This window comes from Blastocystis sp. subtype 4, assembly GCF_000743755.1.
Source record: "Blastocystis sp. subtype 4 strain WR1 chromosome Unknown seqid_0032, whole genome shotgun sequence".
Taxonomy (NCBI): domain Eukaryota; class Bigyra; order Opalinata; family Blastocystidae; genus Blastocystis; species Blastocystis sp. subtype 4.
In genome coordinates this window covers 1-15,102 of record NW_014569515.1, presented here as the reverse complement: position 1 = coordinate 15,102, position 15,102 = coordinate 1, and the positions used below count along the sequence as shown (strand labels likewise).

At 40.1% G+C, this 15,102-nt stretch overlaps 11 protein-coding genes across 11 annotated transcripts; 1 reads left to right on the top strand and 10 right to left on the bottom strand.

Moving 5' to 3' along the window:
- Window positions 1-10: 10 nt before the first annotated feature.
- Window positions 11-996, bottom strand: JH06_0739 (mitochondrial rho GTPase 1; the record flags this gene model as incomplete). The annotated part of the gene is made up of 6 exons (XM_014673658.1): window positions 11-48; window positions 79-170; window positions 201-334; window positions 365-480; window positions 510-705; window positions 736-996. 6 exons carry the CDS (start codon window positions 994-996, stop codon window positions 11-13), a joined length of 837 nt encoding a protein of 278 aa, XP_014529144.1.
- A 30-nt stretch (window positions 997-1,026) lies between these two features.
- JH06_0738 (mitochondrial rho GTPase 1) lies at window positions 1,027-2,339 on the bottom strand (the record flags this gene model as incomplete). Its single annotated transcript, XM_014673657.1, has 8 exons — window positions 1,027-1,152; window positions 1,183-1,479; window positions 1,503-1,610; window positions 1,640-1,759; window positions 1,792-2,022; window positions 2,053-2,090; window positions 2,128-2,268; window positions 2,303-2,339. 8 exons carry the CDS (start codon window positions 2,337-2,339, stop codon window positions 1,027-1,029), a joined length of 1,098 nt encoding a protein of 365 aa, XP_014529143.1.
- An 83-nt stretch (window positions 2,340-2,422) lies between these two features.
- JH06_0737 (n-acetyltransferase) lies at window positions 2,423-2,758 on the bottom strand (the record flags this gene model as incomplete). Its single annotated transcript, XM_014673656.1, has 2 exons — window positions 2,423-2,622; window positions 2,692-2,758. 2 exons carry the CDS (start codon window positions 2,756-2,758, stop codon window positions 2,423-2,425), a joined length of 267 nt encoding a protein of 88 aa, XP_014529142.1.
- A 3-nt stretch (window positions 2,759-2,761) lies between these two features.
- Window positions 2,762-3,171, bottom strand: JH06_0736 (hypothetical protein; the record flags this gene model as incomplete). The annotated part of the gene is made up of 3 exons (XM_014673655.1): window positions 2,762-2,895; window positions 2,926-3,029; window positions 3,077-3,171. The coding sequence occupies 3 exons, from the start codon at window positions 3,169-3,171 to the stop codon at window positions 2,762-2,764; spliced, it is 333 nt and encodes a 110-aa protein (XP_014529141.1).
- Window positions 3,172-3,345: 174 nt separating this feature from the next.
- Window positions 3,346-4,541, bottom strand: JH06_0735 (hypothetical protein; the record flags this gene model as incomplete). Its single annotated transcript, XM_014673654.1, has 6 exons — window positions 3,346-3,496; window positions 3,526-3,644; window positions 3,675-3,727; window positions 3,757-3,824; window positions 3,847-4,202; window positions 4,242-4,541. 6 exons carry the CDS (start codon window positions 4,539-4,541, stop codon window positions 3,346-3,348), a joined length of 1,047 nt encoding a protein of 348 aa, XP_014529140.1.
- Window positions 4,542-4,789: 248 nt separating this feature from the next.
- JH06_0734 (hypothetical protein) lies at window positions 4,790-5,682 on the bottom strand (the record flags this gene model as incomplete). Its single annotated transcript, XM_014673653.1, has 6 exons — window positions 4,790-4,909; window positions 4,939-5,075; window positions 5,106-5,209; window positions 5,240-5,320; window positions 5,458-5,497; window positions 5,529-5,682. 6 exons carry the CDS (start codon window positions 5,680-5,682, stop codon window positions 4,790-4,792), a joined length of 636 nt encoding a protein of 211 aa, XP_014529139.1.
- Window positions 5,683-5,756: 74 nt separating this feature from the next.
- On the bottom strand, window positions 5,757-6,409 carry JH06_0733 (hypothetical protein; the record flags this gene model as incomplete). The annotated part of the gene is given in 5 exon segments (XM_014673652.1): window positions 5,757-5,868; window positions 5,901-5,976; window positions 6,007-6,143; window positions 6,162-6,330; window positions 6,361-6,409. 5 exon segments carry the CDS (start codon window positions 6,407-6,409, stop codon window positions 5,757-5,759), a joined length of 543 nt encoding a protein of 180 aa, XP_014529138.1.
- Window positions 6,410-7,173: 764 nt separating this feature from the next.
- On the top strand, window positions 7,174-7,841 carry JH06_0732 (DNA replication complex GINS protein; the record flags this gene model as incomplete). The annotated part of the gene is made up of 5 exons (XM_014673651.1): window positions 7,174-7,197; window positions 7,228-7,342; window positions 7,372-7,483; window positions 7,515-7,695; window positions 7,725-7,841. 5 exons carry the CDS (start codon window positions 7,174-7,176, stop codon window positions 7,839-7,841), a joined length of 549 nt encoding a protein of 182 aa, XP_014529137.1.
- Window positions 7,842-7,890: 49 nt separating this feature from the next.
- Window positions 7,891-8,654, bottom strand: JH06_0731 (hypothetical protein; the record flags this gene model as incomplete). The annotated part of the gene is made up of 3 exons (XM_014673650.1): window positions 7,891-8,269; window positions 8,332-8,528; window positions 8,559-8,654. The coding sequence occupies 3 exons, from the start codon at window positions 8,652-8,654 to the stop codon at window positions 7,891-7,893; spliced, it is 672 nt and encodes a 223-aa protein (XP_014529136.1).
- Window positions 8,655-8,985: 331 nt separating this feature from the next.
- Window positions 8,986-9,297, bottom strand: JH06_0730 (histone H4; the record flags this gene model as incomplete). Its single annotated transcript, XM_014673649.1, has 1 exon — window positions 8,986-9,297. The coding sequence occupies one exon, from the start codon at window positions 9,295-9,297 to the stop codon at window positions 8,986-8,988; it is 312 nt and encodes a 103-aa protein (XP_014529135.1).
- Window positions 9,298-14,819: 5,522 nt separating this feature from the next.
- On the bottom strand, window positions 14,820-15,098 carry JH06_0729 (pyruvate flavodoxin oxidoreductase; the record flags this gene model as incomplete). Its single annotated transcript, XM_014673648.1, has 1 exon — window positions 14,820-15,098. A coding segment is annotated over one exon (279 nt), but the record flags the coding sequence as incomplete, so codon positions are not given.
- Window positions 15,099-15,102: the final 4 nt, after the last annotated feature.

The window sequence follows — 15,102 nt, the reverse complement described above, 5'->3', positions numbered from 1 at the left end:
ATACTCTGGTTTAATGGCGTTTCTTGTACATGAACAAGCCTCCAGCAACTAAACATAATTCATATCAAACTCTCCTACTCAATCCCAAAATCATTGCAAATGCTGTGAATTTCCAAAAGACAGAGGATTTCCGCACTTGGAGAGTTTCACATTTGGGCACACAGATATCTCTAGACATCAATCCAAATCCATTCACCAACGGATAGACAGCACAATCAAAGAGAACGGGGAACAAACGATCTTTCACAGTCATGTTTGTCAAAAGCGGCAGTTCCAGACCACAGTCATTTAAGAAGGAAGCAGCCGTTTTACACAGTTCTGTTGTTTCATATTCCTGAGAATAATTCCAATTCCATAAATCAACCTTATTCTTGTCACTCTTATTTGCAATATACAACACCTTCATTCCTTGAGGAAGTCGTTTCTGTAGCTGGGTAGCATACACGAAGGATTCTGGATCGCTTGCATCAAACACCAGACCTAGGCTCAAATCTCTCTCTTTGTCTTACAGGCAATATCACACTTGTCTATACAGTCGTAAATGGCATGATCTTCACAAAGTGATGGCACTTCGGTCATTATCACAATCTTCTCATCTGACTTTTGGGTTCGAGGCTTCACAGGAGCCACCACTGTAGATAACTGCTCTGTAGGGATATGTTGAGCGGCTTGAGGAGCTCGCAGTAACCTTCGGAGAAGCGTAGTCTATCAATTAATAGAAGATCAAATTGTAACCTTTCCAACACCAGATTTCCCAAATAGAAAAGCATGAACGACATTTCTACGCAAGATCTGATACTTCTCCCAATCATCCTTCTTCTCCTTAGTCACGATATACAGTAACGATGGATCATCTGAATATCCAAGAGTCACCATCATTGCCAGTGTCTCTTCTGGAGCAATATGAAGCATGAGAATCCATTCACTTAACCATCCTGAGAGAGTAATATCATTGTTTTCATTTGAAAAACAGTTCATCGGACAACCAGGTTGCATACTAGACATCAAACAGTTCCATTATCATCACTATTCTCGCTTCTCTGCAGCCAATGACACCCATAATGGTTTGTTCCCCAATACAGGAGCAAAAACACGAGATAATCCCTCTTGTGTCAGTACTCCCGACTTCTCTCGATCATAGGCCTTGAACAACTAGCTGATCATCCTTCCTCTGTCACCTACTGAAGTCAAGAAGATTCGAGCTTCAGCAGTAAACTCGACACTCTGATCCTTCTTCAGATCAAAGACTGGTATTTCCATGTCCAGTTCCAGATCATCTGAATAACCACAATAACGCAATGCCATCCAGACAGTTTCAGTATGCTCCTTCATCACAAATAACTGCATCAAATGAATGAAACCTTCTTCAGTAATTCCATTAGTGGCGATGTCAATACATGATTCACCACCTTGTTGGAGAAGGACACGCTTCAAGTTGGTAATCTCTGAAGCAGACATGCGCGTATTGAAACAAGAATACTAGATTGAAAAGAGACAAACACATGGACCTGGAATTCATTCAATTCTTCATCACTCAAAGCAAGTGTCCGACTACGATTGAAAACACGGAATATCCTTCGAAGAATACACTTTAAAGGTTCTTGAAGCATCTATCCTCAACTTTGTCAATAAGACATACATGAGTGGCTCTGTCATATAGAGGGGCAATAGGAAATATCACAGATTTCTCTGCATAGTATAGAACTTTATCCAGATTCATAGCTGTCTTAGCAGAGCACTTCAAGCAAACTTCAACACTCTATTCATTACCTGATAATAGAAACTCCCTACTAGATACTCAGAAAGAACTCGATTGAGGACCTGTTCCAACTTGAGATTCTGTTCATCTTCTTCAATAAGATCCACTTTGTTTGCAACAACAAGAACTGGTTTCTGCACATTATCAATTCGGTCTTCACCTACGGAAGGAGAGACTTTGAGTATCGATGGCATCCAATTTGAAAAAAGACTATCGTACGATGCTTCATTAGAAGCGTCAATTACAACGACTATGGCATCCGCCTTCAGTCAACTCACCCACCAAAATCCTACAAGACGAATCAGGTCGGCCCGTTCAACACTCTCTGACACTGGAACTAGAATATTAAATGCAACTAACACGAAAACCAGAACTGTCGTCAAGGAATAGAGGAACATGAGAAATGGTAAACTCATTTGGAATTGCTACTTCCTCAATTACATCTGGAAGTCCTTCCTGAAATTCATTTGTGTTGATCGTATTGATTATCGATGTCTTTCCACAATGGGCTATCCATTAGCGAATACTTCTAAAATACCATACGGTCACCCAAGAAAACTGTTCGTACCTGATTCTTCATCAACAATACCAGGACTTCTTTTTCTGTGAAGAACTATAAGGAATCCTTAAAAACAAACAAACAGTCAATTTGCTAAAAGCACACTACATCTTGATTGGAAGTCCCAGTTCCATAATCCAACGCTTGCTTAGGTCATTTGTAATGACGAGTCGATACTCGTTTTCATCAAAATGATGGTTGAAATGATAAAATGTGAAGCCAATCTTCTCAAACATCTTGATCGAAGGAATATTATCCTTGTTGATCTTTACAAAGAAGTCTTTCAACTTTAAGTAACGATTACCTGCTCATAAGCAACCTAAAACAATCATACACCACATCAACACAAGAAGAACAGAGTAATACCCATAACCTTTGCGTCGATCCTTCTTATCGGCAATCATTACATTGAATTCTCCCATATCGCCTAATGGAATCATTATCTAGCCATTGCTACGATCGTCAACGATGTCAACAAAGAGAGAGCAGTCCCCCACCACACCTAAGAGTTCAGTATATGCATTTATTATACGATCTTTGCCATCCTCATCTTTGACAGTGATCATGAATGCAATCTCTACATCTCATCCGAATTCATAAATATAACTGTCATCATCATAGGCGTACATAGCCTGACTGGTAACAAGACTATCATGGTCCATTGGTTCCGTTGCAGTCAACTCTACACAGAATAGTGTAGCATCACTGTACCTACCTAGTAATTGCTTATCTTTGTACCATTCCTCATAGAGAGGAACATGTTCGAGTTCAAAGTTGATAAGTTTAATTCCCTTTCCTTCCTATTCAGTGAATTCAATATAGGATGTTCTACAACAGGAACCTTCGCACGCATCTTGCAAAAACAATGTGTTCAGATTGTACAAATAGAAGTAGTTTTCTCGATGTGTCATAGAGTTGTGTTGCATCACAAATCACTCACAAACAAGATGACTCTCAACTAGTCACATCTAATAGGTGACACATTCGTTATAGTATCAACAAACACATCACCACATAAAAGAAAAAATCATTCTACCTCTTCATTCAACTCCTCTTCGTCATCATCAAAGAAGAACTTGCTCCAAGACCCCTTCTTCAGAAACTGTGTATCTTCTTCAGACATCTTCACTGCCCACTCAAGAACCGTTTCTACGTTAACATGATTCTCTACTTTGGTTCTACAGTCATCAACAATGAATAGAAATACATCAAATTACAGTTATTGTCAAATACAAGATCTTCGTGATCCAAAATCAATGACTTAATCAAGATTGACAAACCCTGTCTCCATTCCCCACGTTGAATCTGTCGCCAAATGCAAGTTCCCTATAAATGACTTTCCAGTAGAATAATGACAATCAACCGAAGACGATAGACAAGGGCAGCAACAACATGACTGTTGGAAGCAACTAGAGTTAAGACCAATAGGAATAGCAACTAGCCTTGTCTAGATACATCTTGCTCGACTCAATGTCCTGGTAATCCTTCCCCTCATAGTTGATCACACTACATATGATTCTCCATCAACTGAATCAACCCGAGATAAAATGGAGCACTTTTCGCTTTGATCGTCATTAACATTTCTCTTGCTAAAGTCAGATTACGTTCAAATCCATGATCACCCTCAATATATGCTTTAGCAACATCAAGTGCATGTTCATTATCCGGGTTGATACTCAAAATGAACTCCATACTGTCACGATAAACCATATTGGTCTCATCAAGTGAACTGAACAGGAATTTTGGCTCATAACCCTTCCAAACCCGTCGTTCAAAAATGTCCATCATATGAGTTCCCCAGTAAGGTAAATTCAAATCAAATGCAATCATTTCATATAGCAAGCTTCCATCCGTATTCTTCTGATCGTTATAGTCTCTTATTCTCTACATGTTAGCATCTGGGACCAAATTTACATCAACTACACATTTGAAGAATTCACGTAAGTGACTGATTAGAATTGATCCGAAGAATCCAGATGCATTCAGTTTCATTCTCTGTCCCAAATTTAATTCCTTCATACGAATAACCATATCAATAGCAGGAGTAAACTGTTGGAAGGAAGCAGCAGAAAAGTCATCGTTTGCTTCCGAAAAACGATGCTGGTGAAGTTTACAGAGACCATTATAATACATGAATACAGGATTCAGAAGATTCATTCGGAATGCTTGGTCAATCCATTCACACCCGGCGGTTTCATTCTTGTCAATACCGAGACCTGCCATTCAATTAAACATCTAATGTTACCATAGAAATGAATGATTCCTTTCCCAAAGACACAATATGAAGAATTGAATAATGGATTAGATGAATTATCGAAATAATACCAAGCCTTGGCATAATCTCGAGGTACTCCTAATCCTTCCAAATACATGTAACCAAACAAATGTTGTTCTTGAGGTTCATCTTTGTATAAATCCAGTAATCCTTTATAATTCCGATGCTTCTCTATGCATCATCCATCTACATCTCTTCAACTTGATAGATACACTGCTCTCTGCGTTGCTATGAACTTCTTCTCTGTCATTTGCTCCCTTAGGATTTCCAAATAATCGGTTACATCGTAAGTCTTTGACATCACATCCATTGGCCACTACCATTAAGTTCTCAACATAGAACTACATCGACGGTTGTCTTCAAATAGAGAGCTTCAAAGAGACTTTCATTGCGATGATACAGCATTCGCCAAGCAGGAAGGATGATATCATACATTTTCGTTGCATTTACAGTTTTGTGATATCCACATTGGTATCGTGTTCCTATTTCTGAGTACCAAGTAAGATAAGTACCTTCTGATAAGGCTGCGATGGCACTTCCACTTTCGAATGCAAATGATAAATACATCTCTGAAAGTACTTCATCTTTGGAATAGTTGAAAACGCCAAAGCGATGACTATTTCTCAATACCAAGAAAAGTAATTACAATATGGACAAAGTATACATTGCATTTGGATCACCTATATCTGCCCGTTCTTGAAGATACTTCTTTTCATTTTCAAAGCAGCTAGCACTCAAACAAGCTAGGAACCGATCAAAATCTAATAATAGTCATCAAAATGAAAAGGTACACTCAAATACCTTCTCCATTTCATTTATTTTCTGCAGATTCCTATGAGATTACCGCCAAGGGTTTTATCTTACTCGAAATTCTCCTTACAAGTTTTATTGGGGAAAAAGACATCTATTGGTTGAATCAAAGACAATAGAAATACCACAATCGATAACTTCCTTCCCATTCTCATCACCGAGACTCTCTGGAGGTTCAATTTCATGCTGCACTTGGACAGATTCATTGCTCACGGTTACTTCCATCTCCAGGACATCTTCTTCACCTAGAGTGTTGTTGACGAAAAAAACCACCAACATGAACAAAAAAGAAGGAGAAGAAAGGATAAAGCAATAAATCGTTTTCCTATCATCAAGTACTGATGAATAATGTACTAACAAACAATCGAAGCTTTATTTTCTGTTTCCGTCTTTACTTCCTGAATCACTTCAGGGAGCTTATTCTCTCTAGCTTCCTTTCTCTTAACCAGACACTTTAAAATGAAACTAGAAATCAAAAGAGTCAAATCAAAATATACTATGCAACGAAAATGAGAATAAGCATCAATCCCATTCCGATTCCAATACCGATGAACATTGGTCCATTATCTTTTTCTACAGATGACTCTCTATACCATCTTCAACTGTTAATAGAGAAAGAATAAGTTCCTTCGTTCAAAACAACAGGAACATTGTTCAAATCCAAAATAGGCTGACCATCAAAGAAAACAGAATATGTGCTTCCATAATAAAAAGAATCCTTGCTTGTAATAGTCAAAGTCCTATTCACCAGTACGAACTGTGAAGAAGTGGGTTCGATAACTTCTGTATCGTTGAATCCATTGCGAAGTACCACCGAACCATTCCCTGTTTTCACTGCATCTGAAAAAGTCAAGACAATGGGAGATTGAATATCGTTAATGGAAGCGCCATTTGCAGGTGAATACTCAACAATTGTCACTTCGGAATCTATGATTAAAGAAGAGGAGTTAGAAATACATGCACAAGTCATAAGGACAATAGCCACAAGTGCTACAAACGTTTTCATCTGATTTCAACAACACAAACGAAGAATTACAGAAAACACAAAAGGTTTAATTGTGATCCTAATCCGTCATAGTACATTGATTCCCGTGATACTGTTCAGAAGCCGAGACCAGGATTTGATGTATAAGAAAAGGTGAATTGGCCATTTCTTTCTATCACTGACTAGATTGTAAATGGCGTTAAGGATATAATAAGATACTTTCAAGTTGCTAGAATGATTTCATTGGCTTCAAAAACTGTGTCTGAGTAACTAATATTAATGACCCTTAATCAGACGTCTGCATCTGATACTATATGATCATCCTAGAATTGTATAATTGTAGTCTAATTGTTTGAATAATCTTTTGTACATGTATAATGCAGAATGTATACACGATATTCACTGCATATTAATTACACTAGCTGACAAATCTATTAGCATCCGTTTGCTTTGTTCTCATAATTTCCAATATCACCATCCGAAAGTAATTGCTGCCTCAAGACAACAAACGCAAAATAGAAAAATGCGTCAACCGGGAATTGAACCCGGACCTCTACCTTGGAAGGGTAGAATCCTAACCATTAGACCATTGACGCTTGCAAATAATTATATGGTCCATTATAAAAGATATTGATTTCATTCAAACAACTATCATATACTCAACTAGATAAATTCGATGCCAAGAAAATTGAGTCTAGTTGATTTAGAATTCTTTGTAAGACTATTTCTATTATTGTTATGATTAGGCTGAAGATGAGTTGATAGAAATTATTTCCAGTGTTAGAATGAGAAAGTTGGAAATGATTTGCGTATTTCCATACTGTTATTGTTATTTGTAGGGTGAATATGGTCCTTTTGAACCATTGGAACGTGCAAAAGTGCCATTATGGCTTGCTCTAATTCTTAAACGTAATAACAAATGTCGTGTTGTCATGCCTGATTGGATGTCTCCAGGTATTGATATAATATTTGTACGACTGTAGATAACCTCCGGAAATCACTTGAGGCAGATAGAAATACAGATATTAAAAGCAACTATTCTTTGGTAGAGTTGCCAGAACATTATATTGAAATATCTAGACTACTTCTTGAGAGGTTATTGCAGAGAATATAACTGATATTGTAGTTGTGAAGATGATATTCAAGACGTGAGAGAAGTACGGTCATTGATTGACACACTTATCAAGGTGCGAGAGAATCGGCTAAGTGAATTCCGCGGTGTTGTGTTCAGTTATGTCTCTTCTACATTGGAACAGGAGTATAAGAAGGATGAATCTCGGGAGTTCGTTCGGAGGCCGTTTTATGATGTACATATTAGTCTTGTCTTTGAATGTAGATCATAAATGGAGCATCGGCAGTTGAAGTGAATCGTCTCTTTTCCCAGTTTTTACCGGTCATGGAAGAAATCAACAAGAGTGAAGATACAAGATTTCATTTAATGAACCCAAAATGAAGTGTTTGTTAACAAGCATTGTGACTATTAAGGGTTAGTAGTATAACATTTAGGCATCAACTTTAGCAGGAGAATCTGCTGGCTTCTCTTCAACAGGTTTCTTCTCTTCCGTTGGTTTCTCTTCAGGCTTCTCCTCCACTGGTTTCTCTTCAGCAGGTTTCTCTACATTAGTGCGTCTATTCTTTTTGTAGTATCTCTTCTTATTAGGTCTACGACGCTTCACCTCTGTAGCAGCACCTTCAGCAGGCTTCTCTTCCGGGGACTCCTTCACTTCTCTTCTCTTGGGTCGGAAATTCTTCTTAGGCGCTCGCTCCTCAGTTTGTTGAACAGGAGCATCCTCTTTCTTCTCAGGAGTACCTTCAGATTTCTGAGGTCTTCTGAAATGACGACGATCACTTCTCATTCTTCTGAAGAAACGTACCGGTCTCTACTTATAAGATCACAACTGGATTGATTACCCTATACATAAGCAAACTACCACAAATATTACGAAGGAACAATGACACCACCAGGAAGAGACACTTCACGGGCAGCAAGACCTTGAGCAGTTTCCTCTCCCCAAAACTCAACCTCTTCATGATTACGAAGAACAGGATGTTTAGGGAAGCGATCCTCAGAGTATACCTGAGTTCGGTGGACAAAATAGTCCATAGGATTCTCACCTTCTGTCGAAATGAATCCATATCCCTATAAATCAAAGCAGACATCAGATCAAACAATTATCGCATTATACCATTTGACATGGCCAGTGATACGAGGCTTGTCTGCAGATATAGACTCGCAATCGGCAAATACTCTTCTTCCAGTAGACATTATAGATTAGATATAAAATACAGTATTATCAAAGATTATATGATGTACAAAACTCATTCCATGTATCAAATGCAATGAGCATAAAGAAATTCAAGAATTAGAAAACAAATCTTAAGATCATCTTCAGAATTCCATAGTTCTTTGTTATTTTTCCTAGGCTAACTCAAAATTATTATTCCTCATTGCATCCTGTTACCTACTTTCAGTTGCTAACAAGATAATTATTGACTAATTTAGTATCGTGGACTCAAAAGGAATATAGACGAATAGGTTGATAGAACAAAGAAACATGGTATTTACATACACCTAACAACTATTAAATCGAGGTTCTTTAGTATCCGAAACCATACAGAGTCTTTCCCTGACGCTTCAAAGCATATACAACATCCATAGCAGTTACAGTCTTTCTCTTGGCATGCTCCGTGTACGTAACGGCATCACGAACCACTCCATCAAGGAATGTTTTCAATACAGATCGGGTTTCATCATAGATCAAACCGCTAATACGCTTTACACCTCCACGACGAGCCAGACGACGAATAGCGGGTTTCGTAATACCCAGAATGTTATCACGCATCACTTTGCGATGTCTCTTAGCACCTCCCTTTCCAAGTCCTTTTCCTCCTTTACCACGTCCAGACATAATGAATATTCAAGTCAATCAAAATAAATATGACGCTTGAAGAAGCTAAGAGTTTAGAATCGTTATTCGTAATATTCTGCAAATTATTGGATAAAACTAGACTATAGCAAATTGCATCCAATAATTTTGAAGAACTCGATTTTTGTTTTTCTTGCTAGCATTGTAGACAATTTCGATTCAAATAGATAGAATAACATGTGTTCAATAATGGTCTAGAATGAAACTGATTAAATGAATAATAAGTACTCAAATACATACCCAACATGGATAGATACATCAACTCAACTACTTCCATTTCATCTATTCTTCCAAGCCTTATCATCTCGACAGCTGTTGTTTTGCGTCACTCTTCGGTTTGCGCCATCAGATGGCGCAACTGCCGATTCACTAAGAGGCATCTGGAACTTGTACAAGGGTTCGGCAAATTGAGATATGGATCTTCTCTCAGAGTCTGTAGGACTAGAACAGTTGATTATGTTAATCCCTCTAGGACGTTCTTTTGTGCAATTCTGCAGAACCAAATGTAAAAGCAGTATTTGACAAATTAATTGGGGGTGTTGAAGAATTGAGAAAGAGAGTTGAATCCCTAGAAACTGGGAAACATACAGGTATTGTTCTATTTGTGTTCTTAATCGTTTCAGAGATGATGGACATGGAGCAAACCTATCATGAATTGGAGATGACGTTTTTCGACCTGCGCAAAAGTTTGCTTTCCCAAACGCAGGAAATCGAAGCTCTTCGAACTGAATTAAAAGATGAGAGAACTAAAAAGAGTGAATTATCGGTTCTATTGTATGTGCCTAGTTATAGATAGGATGAGCTCCTACGTATTCAGAAAGAGCAGTCAGGATCTGGAGATGTGGTAACTCAATTGAAACTGGAGATTCAGCAGTTACGAGAAGAAGCACTACTAACAAAAGAATTAAATAGTAGTCGTCAGTCTCAAATCGACACATTACAATCTCAGCTGGAAGAAGTGACCACACGATTGGAAGAGGTGAAATTAGAGAAGTATGGTAAGAACTAGGCTGTAAAGCAAGAACTGTCTCTTAAGAGCGAGTTAGGTCAAACAGAAGGTACAGTATCTTCGCTGAAGATCCAATTGTCTGCAGCTATTCAACACCGTGATGTTGCAGTATGTTTCTATCTTTCTGTTGAGTTGTAGGTTAATCAAAATCAAGTTTTGAGTGAAACCGTTACAGAAGTTCAGAATACTTTGGATAATGAACGAATGACGTATCGAAAGAAGGAGGAGAACTGGCGACATGAGATTTCCATGCTGACTGCCTCTAAGAATTCAGCTGAATCAACTGTTACTGAACTTCAACGTCAAATCCGTGACCTCACAGATCGATCCTCTGCAGCTCACCAGGATCTGGAAACAACCACAAATGAACTCGCAAATCTGAAAGCTCACACTCAAGTCATTCTTCAAGAGCATCTTCGTTTAGAATCCTTGTAAGTGAAGAGTTGGAGAGTGATGGAAAGGAAGGATGAGCAAATTGTTGATCTTGAGAAGCAGCGAACATCAATGCAGACACTCATCAAACAAATGCAGGAGAAGGAACAGACATGGATCACGGATCGTGCTAGTTTGATGAAGAAGTTGGAGATTGCACAGAGTAAACAAGCAGCTGCAGAACGACGTGTGAATGAAATGAAAACAAGACGTCCTTCGTTACGTGAAGAGACAGGTGTGATCTTGGATTCACATCATTTAAGTGAGGCTGTAGTTCAAGCTTCATTATCCAAGCATGGAGTGAGTCTAGTGGATCTGTATACTCGTTTACTGAAGCTGGAAGAGGAATGTGAACAAGCACATAAGGATAAGGAAGAGGCCGAGTTGTAATGGAAGAAGGACTAATTGATCTCTAGATATTTGGAGCATGTATTACAAGATATCGAAGCAAAGACTCCTCAACTTGCTAAGCAACAACAGGAATATCAGGAAATGGTAGCTGGTCAACAGCGTCTTGCTAAGCTCTATGCTTCGGTATCAACGTTAGTCCATTCAATCGTACTGATTCTTAGAGAAGTTACAGCTCTAAAACATGAACTAGAAGTAGCAAAAAAGGAGGCTCAGAAACAGAAAAAGCGTGCGGAGACACTAGAACAGATCATGAACAACTTGGAGCAGAAGGGAGAGGAAAATACAGAGAAGGAATTACGCTTGTCGACTCAGAAACTGGTTGATCGTATCGCAGAATTAGAGGCCAATCAGTCCAAGTCAGGCAATTCTCAGGAGAAGGAACGTATCGAAGCACTGGAGACAGAATTGGATGCTTTGCGTAGAGCACAGAAAGAAGAGGAACATATGAATACTGTGATCACGAAGCAACGAGATATGTACAAAGAGTTGTTAGCTGAGAGAGATGCAATTGTATTGGAACAGAACAAGCCAGAACAGAGTTTCCAAGCGACTCATGCTCAGCTTTTACAACACGCAAAAGAGACAGTATTACAGTTGCAAACAGTTCGCAGTTCTCTTCAGGAAAAAGTGGATTCACTTCATCGACAGTTGATGGACAAAACAGCTGAGTTAGATCAGGCGAAACAGGAAGTCGAGCTGGAGCAAAAGAGTGCAGCCCAGGCTCGTGAGGCATTCGATCATCAACAAAATCTGGTAACTTCCCTAGAAATGCAAGCTCGTAAGATGGGCCAAGAAGCATGTGAGCTACAGCGTTTGCTTGCAGCAAAGCAGAAGGAAGTTGATACAGAGCGTGAGAAGGTGAATATGAGATGAGTTGGTAATGTCTAGACTGTGAAGCTATCAGGCTCTCAAGCTGCTTTAAAACAACAAGTAGAACGATTAACAGCCTCTCAGACGGCTCTTCAGGCATCTCGTGATGCTTGGCAGACTGAGCGAAAGCGCTTGTCTGATCTATTGACTGAGGTCCAACGTAGCAGTCAGACAGTCCAACAGCGTCATGAAGCTGAGTTGGCAGTTCTTCGAAGTGATCTGAAAAAAGCGCAGGGAGCTGAACAAGAGGCTAAGGACCAATTAGATAAGGCTTGTGTGATTCATCTGGGTCGTCTGCAGGAGGTATATGTGGTTCGGTCGTATGAATACTAGGCCTTCGAGAAGGAGCGTGGATTGAGTGAGCAGCTAAAACAAACACAGGCAGAACTTCGGGATGTGAAAGCTGAATTGGTTTCAAGGTATGTTCTGGAAGCAGAAATGAGACATAGAAATCGAATGAATGAGGAGCACAATCTTCTTCAGATCCAGAGTGAGAAGGTGGTTCAGTCTCTTGAAGCCCGTGTTGATGCTCAGTTAACTTCATTAGCTCGTTCAAATACACAGTCACTAACTGTTTCAATTGATGAACTACATCAGTATGAGCGTCAGCTGGCGAAACAGACAGTCGAATTGAAGGCTGTACGAGCCGAGTTGGAAGAGAGTTTACGACGCTCGACAGAGAGTCAGCAAGCTGCCATGGCAATGCAAGCAGAGTTGGAACGTTACAAGACTGAAAAGGAAGCTGAGATCAAGGCTTTACAAGAGCAATTAGAACAATCGAACAAGATCCAAACACAACTTGATTCATTGACTGCGAATTTGGAGAATCAGGTGCCAGCTGGAAATAAGGAGGCTGAATGGGAAGCAAAACTGAAAACTTGTGAGAATAAACTGAGTTTGGCACAGCATGAGAATGAGGTGTTGCAGTGTTCATTAGAGTCTCAACGGGAGGCTTATGCGACACTGGAGACGACCTATCGGCAAGAATTCCAGAAGCACTCAGATGATCTCCAGTCATGGCATGCATTGGAGAAGAGTCTACAGCTTTTACGTTTAGAGTTAGCGACAGCCCAAGAATCTCTTGAGAAAAAACAGAAGGAATTAGAGCTTATGAAAGCAGGAGAATCAAGTCAGCGAAATGTAGGTATGAAGAGGTTCTGTGATATGAAGGAAACTGAAGCGGATGCTAAGGAACTTCGAGAACGTGTAACAACTCTTGTACAACAGAATGAAGCTCTATTCAAGCAGATTACGGAAGTAAGGATAGAGATTGTGGATAATTGTGTAGTTAACTCGAGAAGGTCCTGATTCATCAGCTCATTTGGAGTCTTCTGCAGTGCTTGCAGGAAGCTTGCGACGCGAATGTGAGATCGCTCGATCTGCTCGTGCTCTAGCTGAAACTCAGGCTGCTGATGCGGAGAAGGAGAAATCAGAGGCAGTAGCTGCACGTATGCAAGCGGAGAAACGATTGGAAGAGATAACAGAGAAACTCGCCCAGTACGAGGCAGCAGGAAGTGTGACGGATCTTATGAAACGCGAAGCAGAAGCCAGACAGCTGTTGCAAGTCTATGCAGAATCGAACAGTACGCTACGTGCTCAATCGGAGAAGCAAGCAGAAGATCTAATGAAGACAGAGGAATTGGTGGAGGAACTGGAGAAACAAGCCAAGGAGAAGGAATCTCTTCATGCATTAGCACACACACGTTTGGAGATGCTTGAGAAGAAGATTACGGAATATCAAAGAGAGAAAGAACAAATGGAGAAAGAATTGAAGGAAGTCAGTGAGAAAGAGAAGCGGGCTTCCACTCAGATTTTGGACCTGCAAAAGAAGAATCATTTGTTAGAGGTAGAGCGAGAGAAGATACTTGCTGATCGTAAGAGTGCAGTGAGTCAATCGCTTCCATCTTCATCTACACAACCCCAGACCGTGAAATCACCACAGAGTTCTAAATCACAATCTGTCCAGGTGGCAAAAGTGTCTCAGCCTATTCAGAACCCACCATCAGCTGCTCCATTAACTCCGAATCCTGTTCAGTCGCCTGTAGTGACCAGTACAGCACCTCCTTCAAAGTCTAATCAGAATTCTGTGCCAGTTTCCAATCCTGTTCAGTCACAGTCTATCAGACCTGCCCAAACTCAGCCTGCCCAGATCCAGACTCCCAAACCTACACAAATCCAGACTCCCAAATCTGTCCAGTCTCATTCCAACCAATCTCAACCTCATCCAGTTTCCAAACTCAGTGTGGATGCTCCTCAGTTCGCTCCTGCTCGCTTGTTCCAGGGAGTACTCCAAGCAGCCAATGGAGAGGTAGATTCACTCAAACGGCAACTACCTGAGCAGCAACAGTCTGTAGGAGGAGAACCAAAGAAGCCTAACCTCGCACCAGGTGTCCCACAGAAGAAGGAAGAAGATGTTCTTCGTAGTCGTGTGGAACGATTCCAGTAAGGAAAGACGAAGTGGATAACGATTAGACAGATAACACAACCTGAGTTGAAACCAACCAAACATCAAATCACTCCAGAAGTCTTGATTCTACGGATGCGGTACTTGAAGCATATTCGTCCTGATGAAACAAGCTTGGATACACTGATTGATACTTATAAGGCGAAGAAACGCCAGTTATGGTCCATAAAGCTTCTCAATCAGATAGCAAACAAGTTGAGTGTGAAACAAGAAGAACGGAGGAAAATGATGAGTATCTTCTCCGAAAGTGATTTACAACAACTTTGTCAGAACTAACATGTTTGTTACAAACAGATTAAACACTCGACTACAATTACTTTACTTCTTGCCAAAGGTCTTGTTCAACTCCTTGTACAGCTGTTTATCCGACATTGCCATTCTCACACGCTCTGCATGTCTCATATCAATCTGTTTCTGAAGTGTCTCATGAAGATCCTTTGCAACCTCAGGCTGAGATCTCTCCAGAGATGTGTAACGGTTCTCTCCACTCAAATAATCGGCAACCTTGCCCTTCAGCTTCTTGAAGTCCAGCTGGAATGGATTCTCACCCTTCTCAGCACGACGAGGATCGTAACGATACAGAGGCCAGTAACCACACTCC